A 21,347-nucleotide genomic window follows, 5' to 3' on the forward strand; every position below is an offset into this window, starting at 1 on the left:
GGTGAAGGGATAGGTAGATAGGTGGGGGGGGGGGTGCAGAGGACGAAATGTGAACCTGGGTGGTGAAAGATAGAAAAGGTAAGTGGCTAAACAAGAAGGGTTATGATAGGAGAGGAGAGTGAATCATCAGAGAAAAGGAAGGAGGAGGGGAACCAGATGGAGGTGATGGGTAGGTGAGGAGAGGAGAAGAGAAGGGGTAAGAGGGGATCCAGAATGGGAAATGAAAAATGAGAGTAGGGAGAGGGAGGAGAAATTACCGAAGCTGGAGAAATCGATGTTCATGTTGTCAGTTTGGAGGCTACCCAGATGGAATATGAGGTGTTGCTCCTCCACCCTGAGAGTGGTCTCATCATGGCAGTAGAGGTGGCCTTAGACCAACGTGTCAGAATGGGAATAGGGAGTGGAAATAAAATGGTTGGATACCAGAAAATCCTCCTTGTTGTAGACAGAGCGAAGGTGCTTGCCAAAGCGGTCCCCCAATCTATGCTGGGTCTCACCAGTATATAGTTGGTTATGGGCAGAAATTGGAGATTAGATGTCAATGGATGTTCTTGAGATTATATCCATCTGCCCATGATAATCCTCCACTCTTCCTCAACATGAACTATACTTAGACTGAAAGGTGCTGAAAGAGCGCAGATGCACTGGGACAAAGACTACATTGACGTTTGGTTTCTTGCCTCATGTGCCACCCAGTCCTCTTCAGCTGGGGTTGGATTCAGTAAGTTGGTCACTGGTCCATATGTGTGCTGTGGGCAGTGGGGGGAGGGAAATGCCCTGGCTATATTGCTGTTGGGGGTTAGTGGTAGGAAAAGTATAGAGCAATTGGAAGACAGGGCAATGAATGTGCAGTGTTGGAAATGCATGACCTTGTGGGGATACCGATCAAGGTTTGGAGGGAATTACTGCCAAAGGTGACAAAAGAGCATGTTTTATTTGCCTTGAAAGGGCCACACAGTGGAGCAGCCAGACAGGGAGTGCAGCGTAGGTTCACGAGGTTAATTCCCGGGATGGCGGGACTGTCATATGTTGGAAGATTGGAGCGACTGGGGTTGTATACACTGAAATTTAGAAGGATGAGAGGGGATCTGATTGAAATGTCAAAGATTATTAGGGGATTGGACACGCTAGAGGCAGGAAACATGTTCCCGATGTTGGGGGAGGCCAGAACCAGAGGCCACAGTTTAAGAATAAGGGGTAGACCATTTAGAACGGAGTTGAGGAAAAACTTTTTCACACAGAGGGTTGTGGTTCTGTGGAATGCTCTACCTCAGAAGGCAGTGGAGACCAATTCTCTGGATTCTTTCAAGAAAGAGTTAGATAGAGCTTTTAAAAATAGCGGAGTCAAGGGATATGGGGAGAAGGCAGAAACTGGGTACTGATTGTGGATGATCAGCCATGATCACAGCGAATGGTGGTGCTGGCTCGAAGGGCTGAATGGCCTACTCTTGCACCTATTGTCTATTGTCTACTGACATAGCACGTCCTCCCTGTGACCACTTGGATCTCCCCTGGGTGTTGCCGTTTTCTTCAGCATCCTAAATGCATGCTGCTTGGTAGGTTGTCAGTTTAATCATGCTTATAATGAAGTTTAGTGCAGTTTATTTATTTATTGAGCTACAGCATGGAATAGGCCCCTCAGGGCCTTTGAGCCAGGCCACCCAGCAACCCCCAGATTTAATCCTAACCTAATCAGGGGACTATCCATAATGAGCAATTAACCTCCCAAACCAGTATGTCTTTGGATTGTGGGAGGAAACAGGAGCGGTTGGAGGAAAGCCATGTGGCCGTGGGGAGAACGTACAAACTCCTCATAGGCAGCAGTGGGAATTGAATCCAGGTTGCAGGTACCGTAAAGCATTGTGCCAACCACTATGTTACTGCACCACCCACCGTATGTTCAGGTTGTTAATGTTAGGTTACTTGTGCTAAATTAATTGAGTGCTGCTAATTGCTCACAATGTGTGGGTGAGTAATAGAATCTCGGGGGGGGGGGTTGCTGTTGATGGCAGTACGAAGAGAACAAAATGGGATGAGTGCACATTGAGGTGTGACAAGAGTCCTTGACAAGGATAGTTTGGACCCAAAAGCTGGGGTATCAGAAGCAAGATTCAAGACGCAGTATCAGACTGGATCTGAGCACAAAACAAACGCTAGATGATATCACTAGTAGTTCAGGTGTTCCTTTAATACTTGATTCTTGGTGCCCAAAACAGTTAGCAGGGCCATCTTAAACCCTTAAAGGGGCCACGCCAGCTATCTGTATTCTGGGGAGTTACGGTGTCTAAATCCCAGAAGCTGGCATGGTTGGAAGTGTCACGTACCCCGTGACGGGTTAAAGAACCAGCAGAAATGGAAAACACCTTGGAGTCCAGTATTGCTATTAACTAATGGTATTTATTAATAACTATGCAATACAGTAATATAAATGCAGATAAATCAAAGATTAGCAATGATTATATATAAGTAAGTATATCACTAAGTGTGGAAATATATGAAAACCAAGCTTCTTCAAGTCTAGGGGTAAATAGATAGTCTTACGATGATGAGTAAAGTTCAGTTCAGTTCGTGGTATTGAGTTGAGTAGTGATGGAGAGAGAGAGGGAGAGATTTGAGTCTTCAGGTGAGCTGTCGCCGTCGATCTTCCCGTTATCCTCCGAAATCCTTTAGAAGTCACCGACCGTGACCACAACGAAGGGGACCGTTCTTCTGTGGTGGAGCTATCAACCCAGGCGAGGATTAGACACACAAACAAACACCGGTCACGCCCTATTCACACTGTGAAAGCCACTGATCGATCCTCCAAAACCCACTTTTTCTGTGGGCACAACAAAGCTCATTCAGTGTCCAAGACCATGTGTCTCAGGTCTATCATCTGACCTTCTATTTATCTCCCCTTACTGAGTACCAACTGTCTCTCAAGTAACAGCTCCTCCCTCCTCTTTCTGTAAGAACGTACAAGCAGGCAATATCCTTGTAGAAAGTATAAACAAACTGTGAGCAGTCTTCGTCTCTCTCTCTCTCTTTTAAAAACAAGATGTCGGTGTTAAGTAACTGTCTCTCTTTTCAAAAGCACAGTTCATAGGGGTAATCGAGCACAGTTCATAGGGGTAATTCAGGACCCCGTCACAGAAGCGTCTTGTAACACGAGGTTGACAATCAATATGGGCTCGCTGGGCCAAAGGAGCTTGCTCCTGCGCTGCGCCTCTCTGTGGCTCCATGACTAACTCCAAGGTCAGCGTTGTGGGAGGACCATGTTGTCCGGTACTTTCCCCCCACCCAGCACAACACTGTCCCATTTCCCCACCATGCTTTCAAAGGAAGGTTGCAACTAATGTCTGGTCTAGTTTATCAAATTATACAAAACAAGCCATGACTGCTCGATTTCTGAGCAATCAATATTTAACTACATAATGCTTAAAAACAGAAATATACTTCAATCTCCAGATGGAAGTGACTAATGCTAGGTGTAGGTTTCTGAGTACATCAGTTTTATACTTCACAATTTGTAACTTATATTTCTCCACAGTAAAGATATCCATAGATTAAGAATACACTGCAGATACTCTGGGCCCAGTGTATTGACAGCCCTATCTTGTTGGAAGTCATGCACCCCCTGACTGGGTGAGGGGAGAGGGACTGTGGCTAATTTTCCATCCCTTGTTTCCAGGTAGCAGCATACTGAGTGAGGTTTAAAGGCTGGTAGAGAAGCAGCCTTCAAACAGTGAAGTCATAGTAAAAGAGGAAGTTGTTCGGGGGGGGTGAAGTGGCTCGGTTTTTTTTTCTTTTGCAAATACTGAGCCTTTGGTGGCATAGAAACGGAAAGAGGTCATTCAAATCATGTTTGTTCTGCACTGCCAGTAACGTAATCTGTAGGCAATAATCGTTGATTCTTCCTGAATAATCACAGAAGTTGTGCAAATGTGCAGGAGAATGTGATGGGAAAATGAAAGATAATGGGATGTGTTGAATTTTTATGGCCCATTTTCATGCCAATTATTCCTTTGTATCTATGCCTTTGACAATAACCTTGAATTTAGGTTAGTGTAAATGAGTGTTTGATAATCAGTGCTGTTTTTGTAGGCTAAACAACCTGCTTCTATGCTGTATTTATCTATCCTGTTCCTGTCTTGATTCCGTTTGACTTTCTTCACCCCAATAATAGCTCAGCCTATAGTCTCCGACACTGAAAGTCCTGATTCAGTAGGTGAACTGAATAGGGTGTGGGATTATTTTTGATTTTACCTTCTTTTCAGTAAGAGTGGCACGGAATAGACAGTGCAGTCTATGAGACAAAGACAGATCCAGAAAGGAAAGGGAAGGTTCCATACAACTGATATATTCGCTCCAGGAGGAAATAGTTTCATTAGGGGAAGACAGGTTGAAACAATGGGTCTACATAAAGAGTCCTGCCTGGAGATCTTGGACAGGTGGTTGAACTTCAACTACTGCACAGAGTCTTGTCATCTTCAGAAGCTTTCGGATGACTCTGCCATAGTTGGATGCATCAGCAAGGGAGAGGAGGCTGAGTACAGGGCTACGGTAGGAAACTTTGTCACATGGTGTGAGCAGAATTATCTGCAGCTTAATGTGAAAAAGACTAAGGAGCTGGTGGTAGACCTGAGGAGAGCTAAGGCACCGGTGACCCCTGTTTCCATCCAGGGGGTCAGTGTGGACATGGTGGAGGATTACAAATACCTGGGGATACGAATTGACAATAAACTGGACTGGTCAAAGAACACTGAGGCTGTCTACAAGAAGGGTCAGAGCCATCTCTATTTCCTGAGGAGACTGAGGTCCTTTAACATCTGCCGGATGATACTGAGGATGTTCTACGAGTCTGTGGTGGCCAGTGCTATCATGTTTGCTGTTGTGTGCTGGGGCAGCAGGCTGAGGGTAGCAGACACCAACAGAATCAACAAACTCATTCGTAAGGCCAGTGATGTTGTGGGGATGGAACTGGACTCTCTCACGGTGGTGCCTGAAAAGAGGATGCTGTCTAAGTTGCATGCCATCTTGGACAATGTCTCCCATCCACTACATAATGTACTGGGCAGGCACAGGAGTACATTCAGCCAGAGACTCATTCCACCGAGATGCAGTACTGAGCGTCATAGGAAGTCATTCCTGCCTGTGGCCATCAAACTTTACAACTCCTCCCTTGGAGGGTCAGACACCCTGAGCCAATAGGCTGGTCCTGGACTTATTTCATAATTTACTGGCATAATTTACATATTACTATTTAACTATTTATGGTTTTATTACTATTTATTATTTATGGTGCAACTGTAACTAAAACCAATTTCCCCCAGGATCAATAAAGTATGACTATGACTATGACTATGAAGCAGACAGTGATGAGCTGGGGTTTGAAGCTGCAGCGGGAAAATCTCCCAAGGAAATGAGATGGGCCTGGGAGACAATGGACTCATCTGTGATGGTGGGATCATGGCCCATTAGGAGGCATATGGATGTGTGTTGACAGCTGAGGTTTTGTTTTTGCAAAGCAGAAATCAGTTCATCAGACCACAACGGCACCACCTTGTTGGTTGGTTTTATGATAATATCAGGCTTCTTGTCTTTCCTTACCAAAGGTCTACAACCTGAAACACTAATTGTTTCTCATTCCACAAATGTTGCCCGATCTACTGGTCTATCTTCATTGACTATATATAATTTTCCCAAAATGCATCATCAGATTTCAATGCAAGGCCATGCTCTAGCATTTCCATTGTCACAATATGGGCCAGGAAAAGGTTGCATAGACTAAGAAAACTACAACTCGAGCAACTGGCAATGCTAGGGCATAACCTACTTTATCCGTGCAAGGTCATACCTCCTCATTGAAAAGTAATGTCAGATGCTACTGAGTTTGATGCCCAAAGGATAAACATCTACGGAGTATGCAATGCCTAATTTTAAAAGATTCCCTAATCCCAAAACTACTAACACTGGAGAATATAAGCAAAATATTTTAGTAAATGAAATAGTCAAAAGACTAAGGACAAAAGAAAATTTCTAACACTACATTGGTGATTAAAAAAAAATTCACCTTTGTGACAACTGTCCTAGTGGACTTGTTTGGTCCTAGTGCACCAGGACAGTTCCCATAGTAACCACAGCCAGATCAGGAGCATATTGCTTCATTTTAGAGGGCTGGACAGTAACAGATCACTTTAGATGTCTATGAACAACTCTAGCTCTGGAGCAGCCAGCTAATAATGGTAACATTTTGTGCTGATAAGCTGAAGTCTGAGGTAGCAAGCCGTGGGCTATGACTGAGAGACGATAGTGAACAATGACTGAGAAGTAGACATCCTGGGAAAAAGATAGGGCTTCCAAGTTTCTCAGTGCCAACCAAAGTCTCCGAAGACTGAAGTACAACAGGTTGTGTACCTGCTGCAGTACAAATCATACAACTGCTGTCAAAACATCAGAACCGCACAAGCACAGATTATTAACTCCCAAGTGGGAATAATATGTTTCCGAATATGCTTCTGGTTTTAAGATTTCTAATCTTTCAGGATTAATCTATTTCCAAGCAACATTAAACAGGACTCCACTTTTTTTATATATAATTTTTACTGAGTTTTCAAAATGATACAAGAGAAAAAAAAATATCTACCCTCCCCCCTCCCCTTAACCCTCCCCCCCTCAATATATACTCCTATCTAAAAAGAAAAGAAAAAAAGAAAAAAAAAGGAACCGCCTGAATATTGGAAGGTTTGCACATGCTCCACGGGATAAAAATAAATTTAATATATATTTGTTACTTTCCCTCAAGGAACCAAGATCTTCATCATCAGAGCTATAAATAAGGGCTCCAAATATTCAAAAATGTTACATAGTTATCTCTTAAAATCTAAAACATTACTTAACTTCTCAACTCTCATAGTTCCCTGGGGAATCTCTTTGAACTTCACCATGTTGCTATGTGTTTCCCTCCCAATCATCCAGGCAAAAAGAAAAAAAAGATAGAGAAGATACAAAAAAAGGAAAAACAAAATACCCCCCCACTAATGTTGTGAATGAAAGATACACAACACTACCCCCCTCCATTGTGCGGGTCCTGGCTATTGCCACGTTTGCACACATGAATAACGTAGCGATTGGACAGTGTTTCTTCCAGCTGCCCCGTAACAAAAAATTATATATATATAGAAAAAAAATTAATGTTATTATTCCCAGCTAATATTCCTCAAATTTTAACCTTTCTTCTCCTCCCTCATATAATTAATAATATATTTATATATTCATCCATCTAAAAATTCAACAGGCCTAATCCTTGATCCAGTCTTCATCTTCAATCCATCTCGCTCCCTTAAGTTTGTTCTTGTATCTGGTGAATATTCAAAGAATCTCGCACAAACTCCTCCGCTTTCTGGTAATCATCAAAAAATCTTTTTTCTCCACCAGGCAAAAAAATCTTCAAGGTTGCAGGATAATGCAATATAAATTGATAACTGTGATCCCATAGGGCTTTTTTCACTGGATTAAGCTTCTTCCTTCTTTTCAAAAGTTCATAACTTATGTCAGGGTAGAAAAAAATTTTCTTCCCTTCTATCATCAGTGGCCCTTTTCTCTTCTTGGCAGCTTGGGCTGCCGCCTGTAGAATCCTTTCTTTGTCTTGAAATCTTAAGAATTTTATTAAAATTGATCGTGGATATTGGTCATCTTGTGGTTTTGGTCTTAGAGCTCTGTGTACCCGCTCAATTTCAATTGATCGGTCTTCCTCTTTCATTTGAAAGGTTTTCGGGATCCATCTTTGAAAAAATTCTATTGGATTATCTCCCTCTATACTTTCTTTAAGACCAACAATTTTAATGTTATTACGTCTACTAAAATTTTCCAACACATCCAGTTTCTCCAAGAGTCGATTTCTTTCCGTGTTCCAGACAATCGCATCATTTTCTGTTTTTTCCACTCTATCGTTAATATGCTCCATTGTTCTTTCCATCTTCTGAAGTTTCTTATCCATTTTATCCTGTCTTTTCATAGCTTTATCATAGCACATCTTCACGTCTATAAGCTCTGTTCTTAATTTTCTTAGTTCAGTCGTTAATTGCAATAAAGCCTCTCTTATGTCTCCATCGTCTCCTTTACTTCCAATCTCTTCCAGATCTTCCTCTTCTTCTTCATCTGTATTCTCTGCGGAATCCAATTCTGACTCCAAGTCACTTTCAGTTGCAGTGGCCGTCTGTTCTTGTAGTTTAAATTGTGTCGATTTGCGCATGCGCAATTCCAACATCTTCTTCCGCTACCGCCGCCATTGGTCCCCATTCTTCTGCGCCAGAGATAAGATGCGTCTCCTCTGAAGGAGATCCAACCTGAATCCGAGGCTCCATCGCTGCAGTCGGCCCTTTTTTCTTCCCATCTTGCGGCGACTTCACAACAACAGACTTCCTCTGTTGCGGTTTACGAGGCATATCGTAGAGTAGTCTTACGAAGTTTAAAAGTAGTTTTCGGAAAGTATTAATTAACTTTACTTTGTTTAAACGGTACTTTGCTGATTTTTTACGGGAGAGCTGGATTTACACGTCTCAATCCCACGTCATCACGTGACACCCCCCCCCCCAACAGGACTCCACTTGAAGCAACCTTAGGTGACACCAAGACTTAAAGGTTTTAGATACTTTGCCTGTGCCTGATTGATCAACAACTGCCTTGTGGAAGTCCACGCACTGAGATGCTTACCACATCCAGAGCAGAATGATGGACTCTTGGCGCCTGAAGTCCTGAACGAGAGAGCAGGTGGACCTCCACATCAACTATTGCACGCTGCCTGGCAGGCCAGACGTTGCACTTTGACATCACCTGCTGCAGGCGTCACTTGTTGGCTCCCCCAAAACCCTGGTAGTGCTCATGTGCATCTCCCTCTCCAGAAAGTTGATCCACCAGCATCCATATCCTTCTGGCCTAACTAACCTGGCATTCCATTTGCGTCTCCGCACATGAACTATTTCCCTCTAATTGGGTCTGTTGACCCATTATGAACTGTTAACACGAACATTAGAAGACGGTATGATCCCTCCTCCTCTTCCTCCATTTTCTCTGCACAGTGGAGGTGACAAACGAGTGATATCTCTTGACTCTGAAGTGATAGGGGAGAAAAGGAAATGCACGGCCATTGTGAGTACACAGCTCTGAACTGTTAGTCCGAGTGACCAGCAGAAACTGAGGCGTGAAAAGCCGTCTATCATTGTGAGGAAATGTACCATGGTTAATGTTCAGTGAATGTTTGCATACCTGATCTTCCAATTTAGCAAAGGTTCTGACCTTTTTCTGTGAATGGTCTCTGTAATTGGAAGGGTTCTTCTTCACTTTACTGCAGATGCTGGAAATCCAGGCTAACACTTCGGCCCACAGCAATAGATTGCTTTTCAGACCTCAGGTTATGCTGGGACCGGGTCAGGCAGTATCTATGGAAATGAATAAAGAGTCGATGCTTCAAGCCGAGACTCTTCATTGGGACCAGAAAGGAAATGGGAAGAAAACAGAAAAATGGGGGGGTGGGTGGGGAAAGTGGATGGAGTACAAGCTGGAAGGTGATAGGTGAAGCCAGGAGGGTGGGAGAGGAGGTATGAAGTGAGAAGCTAGGAGGTGATAGGTGGAAAAGGTAAAAGGCTGGCGAAGAGAGAATCTGATAGGGGAGGAGAGTGGACCATGGGAAAAGGGGGAGGAGAAGGGGCACCAGGGAGAGATGATAGGCAGGTGAGGAGAAGAGGTAAGAGGGCAGCCAGAGTGGAGAATGGAAGTAGAGGAGAGGAGGAGGAGGGAAAATTATTGGAAGCTGGAGAAATTGATGTTTATGCCATCAGATTGGCAGCGACCCAGAGGGAGTATGACATGAGGTGTTGCTCCTCCAACTTGAGAGTGGCCTCATGACATGTCAGAATGGGAACGGGGATTGGAATTAAGATGGTTGGCCATCTGGAAATCCTGATTTTTGTGGACAGAATGAAGGTGCTCAACAGAGTGGTCACCCAATCTATGCCGGGTCTCACCAATGTAGAGGAAGCCACATTGGCAGCAGTGCATAGGGTAGACAAGCACAACAAATTCACAGGTGAAGTGTTGTCTCATCTGGAAGGACTGTTTGGAGCCCTGAATGGAAGAGAGGGAAGAGGTGAATGGGCAGGTGCAACACTTCTTCAGCTTGCAAGGGTGCTAGGATGGACAAACAGATAAGGGAATCATGGAGGGAGTGATCCCTGTGGAAAACAGGGAGTAGGGTTGGGGGGGGAGGTGTTGGTTAAGGATGTGTTTGGTAGTAGGATCCTGTTGAAGATGGTGGAAGCTGTGGACAATGAACTTTCCTCCAGCATTTTGTTTGTGTTACTGGAATGGACACAGAACTCTGACCTAAAATGTCTTTGTAATTGGAAGGGTGCCTCTTCACTTCACTGAACAGTTACTTGTTGTAAGCAAACTCGGCTTGTGTGTGTGTGTGTGTGTGTGTGTGTGCGCGTGCGCATGCGCGCGCACTAGCACATGAACATGCATGCACAAAAATGTGCACGTGAGTGTGTCTTGGTGAGCGAGTGTGTGAGAGACAGTAAGTTTGTGCATGTGTGAGAGTGAGATATTCTCTGCATGTCTGAGTGTCCAACGCTCATGGGTCAGCAACACACACAAAATGCTGAAAGAACTCGGCAGGTCAGGCATCCATGGAGGCTAATGACATTTGATGTTCCAGGCTCGCTGTGAGTGTGTTGGGTCATTTATTGCATATGGTGCTCCCGGTGTGGCATCCTCTACATCGCTGAGACCAGATATCCCACCTCCTTCCTTCTATTCCATGGTTCACTGTCCTCTGCTATCGGATTCCTTCTTCTGCAGCCCACCTGTCATCTCCTAACTTCTCATGTCATTCTCTTTCACCTCCCTCCCACTCGTCCACCACCTACCTTCCCTCTCACCTGCCAGCTTGTTTCAATAGGTTTCAAAGGTACGTTTAATGTCAGAAAAATGTATCACAATATACATCCTGAAATTCTTCCTCTTCACAAATATCCACGAAAACAGAGGAGCGCCCCAAAGAATGAAAGACAGTTAAATGTTAGAACCCCAAAGCCCCCCCAGCTCCCCCTCCCATGCATAAGCAGCAGCAAAGCAACGACCCCCCCAACCAGCAAAAATGCATTCGCAGCCCTCACCGAGCACTCAAGTGTGCAGCAAAGCATCAATAAAGACACAGACTTGCAGTACCCCATAGACTATTCGTTCACCCAGTATTTGACATACCACAGGCTCTCTCTCTCCCTAATAAGGAAAAAAAAGGTGGCCCCGTTTCTCAGCGAGAGGGGAGACATAACAAAGCAACTCGCTGATTTATGGTGTTAAAAGTCTGCTGCATCGCTTCTTCCGAGCTCTACGCCCAAAGAACTCGGGTCTCTGGGCACAAAGCCAGCTCGCTGCTTTCAATTTTCCATTCCCCCCTCCACCCTCGCCTTCCCCCCACCTTTTTATCCTGGCCTCTGCCAACTTCCTTTCCAGTCCTGATGAAGGGTCTCAGCCTGAAGTGTTGAGTGTTCAATTCCCTCCATAGGCACTGCCTGACCTGTTGAGTTCCTCCAACGTTTTTGGTGGGTGTTGTTTAAGATTTCCAGCATCTGCAGTAATCTTTTGTGTCTCAGTGGGTTAGTGAGTGTGTGTGTGAGAGAGAGAGAGAGAAGTATTGTGGGTATGAACATTGCTGTAAAGGTATGAGCATTGAGGAAGATTTGTGGGTAGATGGTACAACAGGGGCCACAGTGTGGTCTCTGTAAGGTTTGTGTGAGGTGGGAGAGTTGCAGCAGATCACATTCATTGCAGTGTGAAATCCAGCAACATTTCCCGTTGCCTTTTGTTCCCTGGCTGTAGCACCACTCCAGTGTATGAGGTGACTCACTCCTGAAAATAGTTCATGATGCCAATTCCAACATTTCCACCATTCCATTTCTGAGTATCTTCCTGGCATCCCAGGTGGGATAGACACGGAGGACATAAGAATGAAAGAAATAAGAGCAGGAGTCAGCCATCTGGCCCATTGGACCTGTTCCACCATTCAATAAGATCATGGCTGATCTGGCCATGGACTCAGTTCTACTTACATACCTTCTCCCCATAGCCCTTAATTCCCCAGCAATGTAAGAATTTATCTAATTGTGCTTTCAATATATTTTATGAGTAGCCTCTACTGCTTCTCTAGGTGGAGAATTCCATGGATTCACTGGGAAAAGTAGTTTCACCTCATCTCCATCCGAAATCTCTTGTCCAGATCTTGAGGCTATGTCCCCCTAGTTCTGGTCTCACTTCTCCCCTCCGTTCTGTCTCGTCCACCAGAATATAGTGACGTGTACCAGAGAAATGGAACAGCCCAAACCTTCCCCTGTGCTACCTCGCTTTCACCCATTTCAATTCGAAGTGCAGCTGAGTTCAAAGTTATTATCAAAGTACATATATATCATCATATACAACCTTGAGGTTTATTTTCTAGTGGGTATTCACAGTAAATACAAAGAAACGCAACAGAGTCAATGGAAAAAGTAGCGGTTAGCACAACACTTTACAGTACAGGTGACTGGAAGTCAATTCCTGCCGCTGCCTGTCAGGCGTTTGCATGTTCTTCCCGTTCTGCCTGGTGCTCTGGTTTTTACCCACAGTCCAAAGAATGCCGGTTGGTAAGTATACTTTTCATCCCTCTTCCCTCCGGGAGAAGGCTCAGGAGCTTGAAGACTCGTATGGCCAGATTTGGGAACAGCTTCTTTCCAACTGTGATAAGACTGCTAAACGGATCCTGACCCGGATCTGGGCCATACCCTCCAAATATCCGGACCTGCCTCTCGGTTTTTTTGCACTACCTTACTTCCCATTTTTCTATTTTCTATTTATGATTCATAATTTAAATTTTTAATATTAATTATCGATTTGTAATCCAGGGAGCGGGAAGCGCAGAATCAAATATCGCTGTGATGATTGTACATTCTAGTATCAATTGTTTGGCGACAATAAAGTATAAAGTATAAAGTAATCGGTCATTGTAAATTGTCCTGAGACCAGAACTTGGACAAGAGATTTCAGATGGAGATGAGGTGATTTCCATCTCCATCCCAGTGAATCCATGGAATTCTCCACCAAGAGAAGCAGTAGAGGCTACTCAAGAAATATATTGAAAGCACAATTAGATGAATTCTTGCATTGCTGGGGAATTAAGGCTTGGATTAAATTGGGGGATTGCTGAGTGTCATGGCTCGACAGGCCGGAAGGTACTATATCTCAGTAAATAAATGAACCGCACACAAAGACGGACAAACAGTCAATGTGCAAACCCAACAAAGGCAATAAATTGTGCAAATGCAAAAGTCAAAAATAAATAAATAATAAATAAGTATTGAGAACGTTGAGTTGTAGAGCCCTTGAAAGTGAGTCCATAAGTTGTGGAATCAGTTCAATATTCGAGTGAGTGAAGTTACCCACTCGGGATCAGGAGCCTGATGGCTGAGGGGTAACAGTGCCTGTTCCTGAACCTGCTGGTGTGAGAAATAACTGTAAGAGGTACATCAAACCATGTTGCAATGTAGAGGGGAGCATCCTGTTACCCTGACTTTCACTGGCACAGGAATGAGGAAATATTACTGGGACCTGCACATTTCAGCCTTTAAGATGGTATTGCACATACAGAACTTTGCACAAACGTTTGCTTGCAGCTCATGGTCAAATTGACTAGGTTGCACTGGCATCACCTCATGTGGTTTAACCAAGCTGCAAACATCTAGTAGTTTCAATTTAACTGTAATCTAATGTCTAGCCAACGGTTTATCCCAGTCGACAGAGGCTTGAGGCTTTGCAGATGACTTATGAAGTGACAAGTTAAGTCGTGTGCTTTTTCCAGAGCAGAAAATAGCAACTCACCATAATGCTCCCATTAGCCCAGCAGTACCAGAGGTTCCTCAGACGCTCAGTTAGCAGGGGCTTTGCGTCAGGTTAACGCTTTCAGTGTTGGCATCAGTGAATAATCTCAAACCTCACCCGTAGGACTAAGAGCTTTGCAATTCAGAGATTGCTTGACAGCACCAGCAACTTCGAAATATAGAGAGGTACAGCACAAAAACAGACCATTTGGACAACTGCCCATGCCAACCATCAATTATCCATAACCCTATCAACTCCAGTTCTGCCCATGTTCTAAACTTACCTACACACTAAAGGCTAATAACATGGCTAATTAACCTACAGTCTTCATGTTTTTTTTTGGGTGTGGGGGAACTGCAGCACTTGGAGGAACCACGCTGTCCCACAGACAACATCTGAGGTCAGGATAGAACCCAGCCTCTTGTACTCTGAGTCAGTAGCTCTACCAGTGCAGCCCCATGCAGTCTGCACTCAGATCACTGTGCTCCTTTAACTGCCCTTCAAAGCCAAAGCGCTAGTTTCTGGTCAACCTTCAACGCAAATTTCATTCCGCTTCTCGACAGCTCATTTCAGCACGAGGATCCCCTCCTTTAAACCTCTGCTCAATGGCAAGGAGAGATATTGTCTCTTAAGATTCTGTTCAATGAGTCAGAACTCCCACTGCAGACATGATGCCACTCGAGAGCGAGTTCAAAGAAAGCAATACAGACCCTGCCAGTCTTCAGCAGTCTGAAGTTTCAGCTGTTTTACATATATGGTAAAGTCAAAGGGAGAGAAGCGAGACTAGCAGCTGGGGCAGAAAGATGAATGGTGTTGCTCCACACTGCGTTTGTCACACTTGTGATAGTTTTACGTGGTAACTTGCAAGTTCCTACCTCAGTAGGGTACACTGACAAAGAGGTAGTCTTTCTGTTCCTGCTAATCTCTCTTCAGCAGCTGACTCCAGCGTTCATACTCCCTCCTACCACTTCGCTCCACATGCCTCTCTATATACGTTTTCTTTCTTTGTCCGCTTCCATCTAACATTCATGTGCCACCGTATCTCAATTCCATCTCTATTTCCTTCCTCTACCTGGCACTGCCTGCCTGTCATCTTACATCGCTTCTAAGTCCTCCGACCACCTCAGACTTTGGTCTCACTACTGCGCTTCCACTCTTTGTACAGCCATCTTACCTCTTCGTTCATAGTCCTGATACAGAGTTTTGACTAAAAAACATTGACAATTCTCTTCCCCCTCACAGATGCTGCTCGGCCCATTGAGTTCCTCCAGTAGTTTGTTTGTTACTCCAACTTCCAGCATCTTAGACCATAAGACATAGGATCAGAATTAGGCCATTCAGCCCATCGAGTCTGCTCTGCCATTCCATCATGGCTAATCCTGGATCCCACTCAACCCCATACACCTGCCTTCTCGTCATAACCTTTGATGCCCTGACCAATCAGGAAACTATCAATTTTCACTTTAAATATACCCATGGTCTTGGCCTCCACAGCTGTCTGCGGCAGACAGATTCACTACTCTCTGACTAAAAAAATTCCTCCTTACCTCTGTTCTAAAGGGTCACCCCTCAATTTTGAGACTGTTCCCTCTAGTTTTGGGCACCTCCACCATAGGAAACATCCTCTCCACATCCACGTTATGTAATCTTTTCAACATTTGGTAGGCTTCAATGAGATCCCCCCACATTCTTCTCAATTCCAGAGAGTACAAGCCCAAAGCTGCCAAGCACTCCTGATATGTTAACCCCTTCATTCCCAGAATCATCCCCGTGAGCTCCTCTGGACTCTGTTCAATGACAAAATATCCTTTCTGAGATATGGAGCCCAAAACTGTTGACAATACTCCAAGTGCAGCCTGACTAATGTCTTATAAAGCCTCAGCATTATCTCCTTGCTTTTATATTCTGCTCCCCTTGAACTGAATGCCAGGATTGCATTTGCCTTCTTTTCCACGGACTCAACCTGTACATTAACCTTCTGGAAGTCTTGCATGAGGACACCTAAGTCTCTTTGCACCTCTGATGTTTGAATTTTCTCCCCATTTAGGTAATAGTCTGCACTTTTGTTTCTTTTACCAAAATGCATTATCATACATTTCCCAATACTGTATTCCATCTGCCTCCTTTTTTGCCCATTCTTCCCATTTTTCTAAATCCGTCTGCAATTGCATTGCTTCCTCAGCACTACCTACCCTTCTACCCACCTTTGTTTCATCTGCAAACTGCAAACTTTGCCACAAAGCCATCAATTCCATTATCTAAATCACTGAAAAACAATGTGAAAAGAATCAGTCCCAATACTGATCCCTGAGGAACACAGTAAGACACTGGCAGCCAACCAGAAAAGGCTTCCTTTATTCCCACTCGCTGTCTCTTGCCTGTCAGCCATTCCTCTATCCATGTCAGTACCTTTCCTGTGATGTCATGGGATTCTATCTTGTTAAGCAGCTTCATGTGGAGCACCATATCAAATACCTTCTGAAAATCAAAGTAAATGACATCCACTGCCTCTCATTTGTCCACGCTGCTTTTTACTTCCTTGAAGAATTCTAACAGATTTGTCAGGTAAAGTTTCCCTTCACAGAAACCATGCTGACTTTGACTTATTTTATCATTAGTCTCCAAGTACCCTGAAACCTCATTCTTAATAATAGTCTCCAACACTTTCCCAACCACTGAAGTTAGGCTAACTGGCTTGTAACTTCCTTTATTTTGCCTTCTTCCCTTCATAAAGAGTGGAGTGACACTTGCAGTTTCCCAGCCCTCCAGAACCATGCCAGAGTCAAGTGACTCTTGAAAGATCCTAACCAATACATCTGCCATCTCTACAGCAACTTCATTCAGAACTCTGGGATGTAGTCCATCTGAAACAAAAGGGGGTACTAGAAATACCCAAAAGATCAGGCAGCATCTGCGGAGAGAGAAAAACTGACTTAATGGTACAATACAGCCATGATTTTATTAGAGGAGGACCTGGCTTAAGGGGATGAATGGTTTATTTATTCTCAGATTTCAAATGTTTGTAGGTTCAAATGTAATGAGAGGGCCAGCGTTATTCTTCACTAATGTCCGTGTTTCAAAACAAAACTGTACAGTCATTTTAGAAGCTGGCTACTTTTTCTCTGCTATTCAATTAAAAACAAAGTGGCACAGCTTCAAGCAAACAAAGCAAAAAAACTGCAATGTGATTTGTTAATTTTTCTTGCCACCTTGAACTGCGGGTGAAATGGTTTTACGCAGCTGTTTCCTCTTCCAATTTAAAATGTTGGTATGTTCAAAGGACGTGTAGGGCAGAACATATTAACCACTGTCTCTCTGTTTTCCTACAGAAACAGCTCTCAAGTAGACGTGCTCTGCTGGTGTCTGTACAAACTTATACACAAAGTTTCAGTCGCTACTTCGCTTCAGTCGTTGGCAATCCAGCCTATGGCTTTTCTCTTCCGTTTAATACAGAAGTGCAGGTTGTTCATGGTGCTTGCACTCATGGCTGCAGTTGTCATGCTCTTCCCAAACAATTTCAGGCCAATAATCAAGCCAGCAACAAGTCCCAGCGACGATCCCGTGGTTGTGCTGGTATGGAACTGGCCGTTCCTGAACAACTCCATCACGGAAGTAAATGTTTGCCGGGATTTGTACACTATTGAGAACTGCATCCTTACGTGCAACAAGTCAATGTTTCACCGTGCAAATGTTGTGGCATTCCACCACAGGGAACTCCAAAACAACATCTCCAATCTACCACGTGAGAAGAGGCCTCGCAACCAAAAGTGGCTCTGGGTCTCTCTGGAATCTCCATCCAACACAAAAGGGATCCATCATCTAAATGGTCTCTTCAACTGGACTATGACCTACAAGAGGGATTCTGATATCTTCATCCCTTATGGACATCTGATGAAAAGAAGCCAACACACTGATGTTTCTATTCCTGAGAAATCTTTTCTCGCCACGTGGGTTATTAGCAATTACCACAGAAAAAGTTGGAGGGCAAAAGTGCATTTGAATCTATCCAAGTACATGCAAATCAACATCTATGGAAAGTCAGTCAAAAAATATCTGCCCAAGACACTTCTATTGCCAACAATATCAAAATATGCCTTTTACCTTGCGTTTGAAAATTCCATACACAAGGATTACATCACAGAGAAACTCTGGAGAAATTCTTTCATGGCTGGGTCTGTTCCCGTGGTTCTTGGTCCTCCACGAGCCAACTACGAGAAGTTTATTCCTCCAGACTCCTTCATTCATGTGAATGACTTTCCCTCTGAAGAGAAGTTGGCCAGCTTCCTAAAGGAACTCTGGCAAAACAGGACTCGCTATGAGAAGTACTTCAACTGGAGAAGACATTACACGGTTAGGATGCACACAAACTGGACAGAAAGGTTTTGTACCATTTGCACTAAATTTAATAGTCTTCCTCAGTCAAAAATATATGACAATTTATATGGCTGGTTTCATGAATAAGGATTATTTTAAACATACCTCAAAATTAGTACTTTTATTATCAATATATATGAAATAAAATAACACTCTTTATAGACTAGAGTTGTATAATCGTTTTATTGTTCTGAAATGTCATGATGTTTTGACACTTAAGGTGGAGGTTGATAGGTTCTTGATTAACCAGGGCCTCAAAGATTACTGGGAGAAGGCAGAAGAATGGAGTTCAGAGGGATAATAAATCAGCCATGACGAAATGGTAGAGCAGACTTGATGGACTGAATGGCCTAATTCTTCTTCTATGTCTTATGTCTTAAAGTACTTAGCAAGTGATTATCTGCAATTGTTTCTATTCTGAATGATGAGATTTACTAATAATGAGAATTGAATACAGGCTTGTGGAGACCTTATGGAGGAAGTTATGTAAATTAGATTAAACAAATTGCTCTTGCTTAAACCTAATATAGCCATTATATAACAAATAGCCCCGTACTTCTGTCTTGCTCGCTTGAAATCAGCTTCCTTTTCTGTTAAACCTGCAAATTCTGGCATTTACACCATGGTGAAAATAATGTCACTGCCTCACATTTCCAGTTATCTGCATTCAGTGCTAATCTGTGGTGCTGTGTGTGGAGTTTGCACATTGTTCCTGTGACTGATTGATCTTTCACTAGTTGTTCTTGTTTCTTCCTAAATCCCTGAGAAGCGTGAGTTGGCAGATTATTTAGCTGTTGTAAATTTCCCCTTGTGTATGGATGAGTACAGAATCTGAGATCATTGTATTAGTGTAAGATTAATGTAATTCTTATATGGTCAGGGCGGAGTGTCCAAAGTCTATGATGTACAAATCCATGACCTGATCAGTAGCTGAAAAAAATCAGGGTTGGTGTCCTGTGATAAAAATCTTTTTTAGTCCACTTCTAAATACAGAATATTAATATCGTTAACATATGAAGTTGCCATTATATTAATCCATTTACATATGTTCCAAATTAATAATACTTAAAATCTAATTAGCTGAGGAAGGTAGCAACATGATCTTCGATATGTTCACTGCAAGAACATACCGCAGATTTTTTTGATGGTTGTGAGGCCCTGACCAAAGAGACGTTTGTTTTCATCTCTGAGATCTGGATGTGAATTAAAACCAAAAGGCAGCACCAAAACCCCGTCTGGGCTGAAACATATTGTCAGCTGTTTGAGAATGAAACTCTCAATACAAGGTATTCAGCTGGGGAGAGAGGAACTGAAATGGGCAATGTTATATGTTAGGCTTAATCATTTGTGTGGGTATTAAGTGCATATTATAGAGTCATACAGCCATTCGGCCCATCATGTTCATGCTGACCAGTGGGTACTCCACTATATTAATCCCAGTTTTTTGCACCCAATCTATAACCTTCGTGCTCAGGCCATTCAAATGCTCATCAGGACAATTCTTAAATGCAGTCAGTGATTCCACTTCCACTGCTTGCTCAGATAATGCAAACAGTTAGTCACCACTCCCTGAGTGAAAAAGGTCTCCCTCAGGACCACTCAAAATCTCGTACCCCTTACTCAAAACCTATGTCTTCTAGTTTTATATACATATACTTTATGTCCTTACATGCTGAGTAATTGTCCAAGGTGGAGATTTATAGCTCTGCATATGGCCCTGTGTATTAGCAAGCCCTGAACCTCCTTCTGACAATATCACAATGAGCCCCCCTAACCTACAACCAAAAACTACAGCCTAGGGCTCCTACTTAGTTATTGATTTAATTTAAAACAAGGAAATGTAAACTCCTGGATACTGAAGGAAATAAGGGATAGAGTCATTATCATCATCATTATGTGCCATGTTGTATGACATGGGCAGCCATGGGTTTCCATCTGTCTTTAACATGAGAAGTCCTGATAAGCTCTTCAAAACTTTTGCCAGTCCATTCCTTGACATAACTCATGACTGTCATGTGTGGTCAACTATGACTTTTTCATCCAACAAATATCCCGGAAATCGACTTTTTAGAGAGGGAGAGGGAAAAAAAAGAAAGAAAGAAAATGAATGAATCCTGCTCGATCTCTCTTTGTGCTAAATAGACCTATCAGTTTTCTCTGTGGGCGGGCTTTACAGTCGACCACTCTCTCTCTTCCATAGTCCATCAGTTCAGTTACTGCCGTCCGTAATGCCGCTGAAAAGATCCAGACAACTGTCGGTGATGAAGTACAAAAGCCTGGCGAAGAAATTCCCAAGGCTGGCGGTGACAACCTGACTACGCGGGGTTGTCCTATACGGGCGGGGCGCGTTGACGTCTTAAAGGGGATTAGAGCGGGGTTTAAATTGGAGCGAAATTCCAAAATCGTCTGCTAAAACATCTTTAAAAACGCGCTCGCAGCAAGCAAATTCTTTGGGATTTTTTTCCTGAACCACTTCCACCTACAGGTACATGGAAGCCCGCGATGGGCTGGGTTTAGGCACAGCCGTTTTCAGAAGAAAAACTGATTTTAGTAAATACCCGGCCCCCACCGAGGTCTCGTCATTAGAACAGCGAACTGTTTACCTGTGCTTCACACTTTATATACATTTTGAATTACAGTTTATTAAATAATATGGTAATATATTGTTTTATGTGGTGTGTGTGATATATGTATTGTGGCTACACCGTGGTCCGGACAGAGGTTGTTTCGTTTGTGGACAATCAGCCAGATGACAATAAACTTGAACTTAAAGATACAGAACTTCTAAATCACTCATTTAAAATTCCCCATTTTGATGTAAGAAAGTAAGTTCGGGAAAGAGAACACGGTGAATGTCAGGGAAGTGTAGCAATAGGCCTCTGGTTAGTTACGGGGAGAATGGACTACAGATCCAGGTGAACGTCAAGGGATTGCAGGAAACAGGGCCTCAGTAAATTTAAAATAAGTGTGGGGACAGGCAACCTAGTGTGTTAAAGGGAAATTGGCTCCAATAAGTTGAAGTGAGAGCGGGAGTCAGGTTCCAAAGTGTTGAAGTGAGCGTGGGAACTGGGACCTCACTT

General features: G+C 43.4%; 1 protein-coding gene across 3 annotated transcripts in view; it reads left to right on the forward strand.

The window, feature by feature from the left end:
- Positions 1-21,017, forward strand: part of LOC140186127 (alpha-(1,3)-fucosyltransferase 7) — a 50,628-nt gene extending 29,611 nt beyond the window's left edge. For all 3 annotated transcript variants that reach the window (XM_072240032.1, XM_072240031.1, XM_072240033.1), the window contains one exon: positions 17,223-21,017. In XM_072240032.1, coding sequence (XP_072096133.1) covers positions 17,320-18,354 — 1,035 coding nt within the window. In that variant the 5' untranslated portion in view covers positions 17,223-17,319 and the 3' untranslated portion in view covers positions 18,355-21,017. The remainder of the gene's footprint in view (positions 1-17,222) is intronic.
- Positions 21,018-21,347: the final 330 nt, after the last annotated feature.

This window comes from Mobula birostris, chromosome 22 (assembly GCF_030028105.1).
Source record: "Mobula birostris isolate sMobBir1 chromosome 22, sMobBir1.hap1, whole genome shotgun sequence".
NCBI lineage: Eukaryota > Metazoa > Chordata > Chondrichthyes > Myliobatiformes > Myliobatidae > Mobula > Mobula birostris.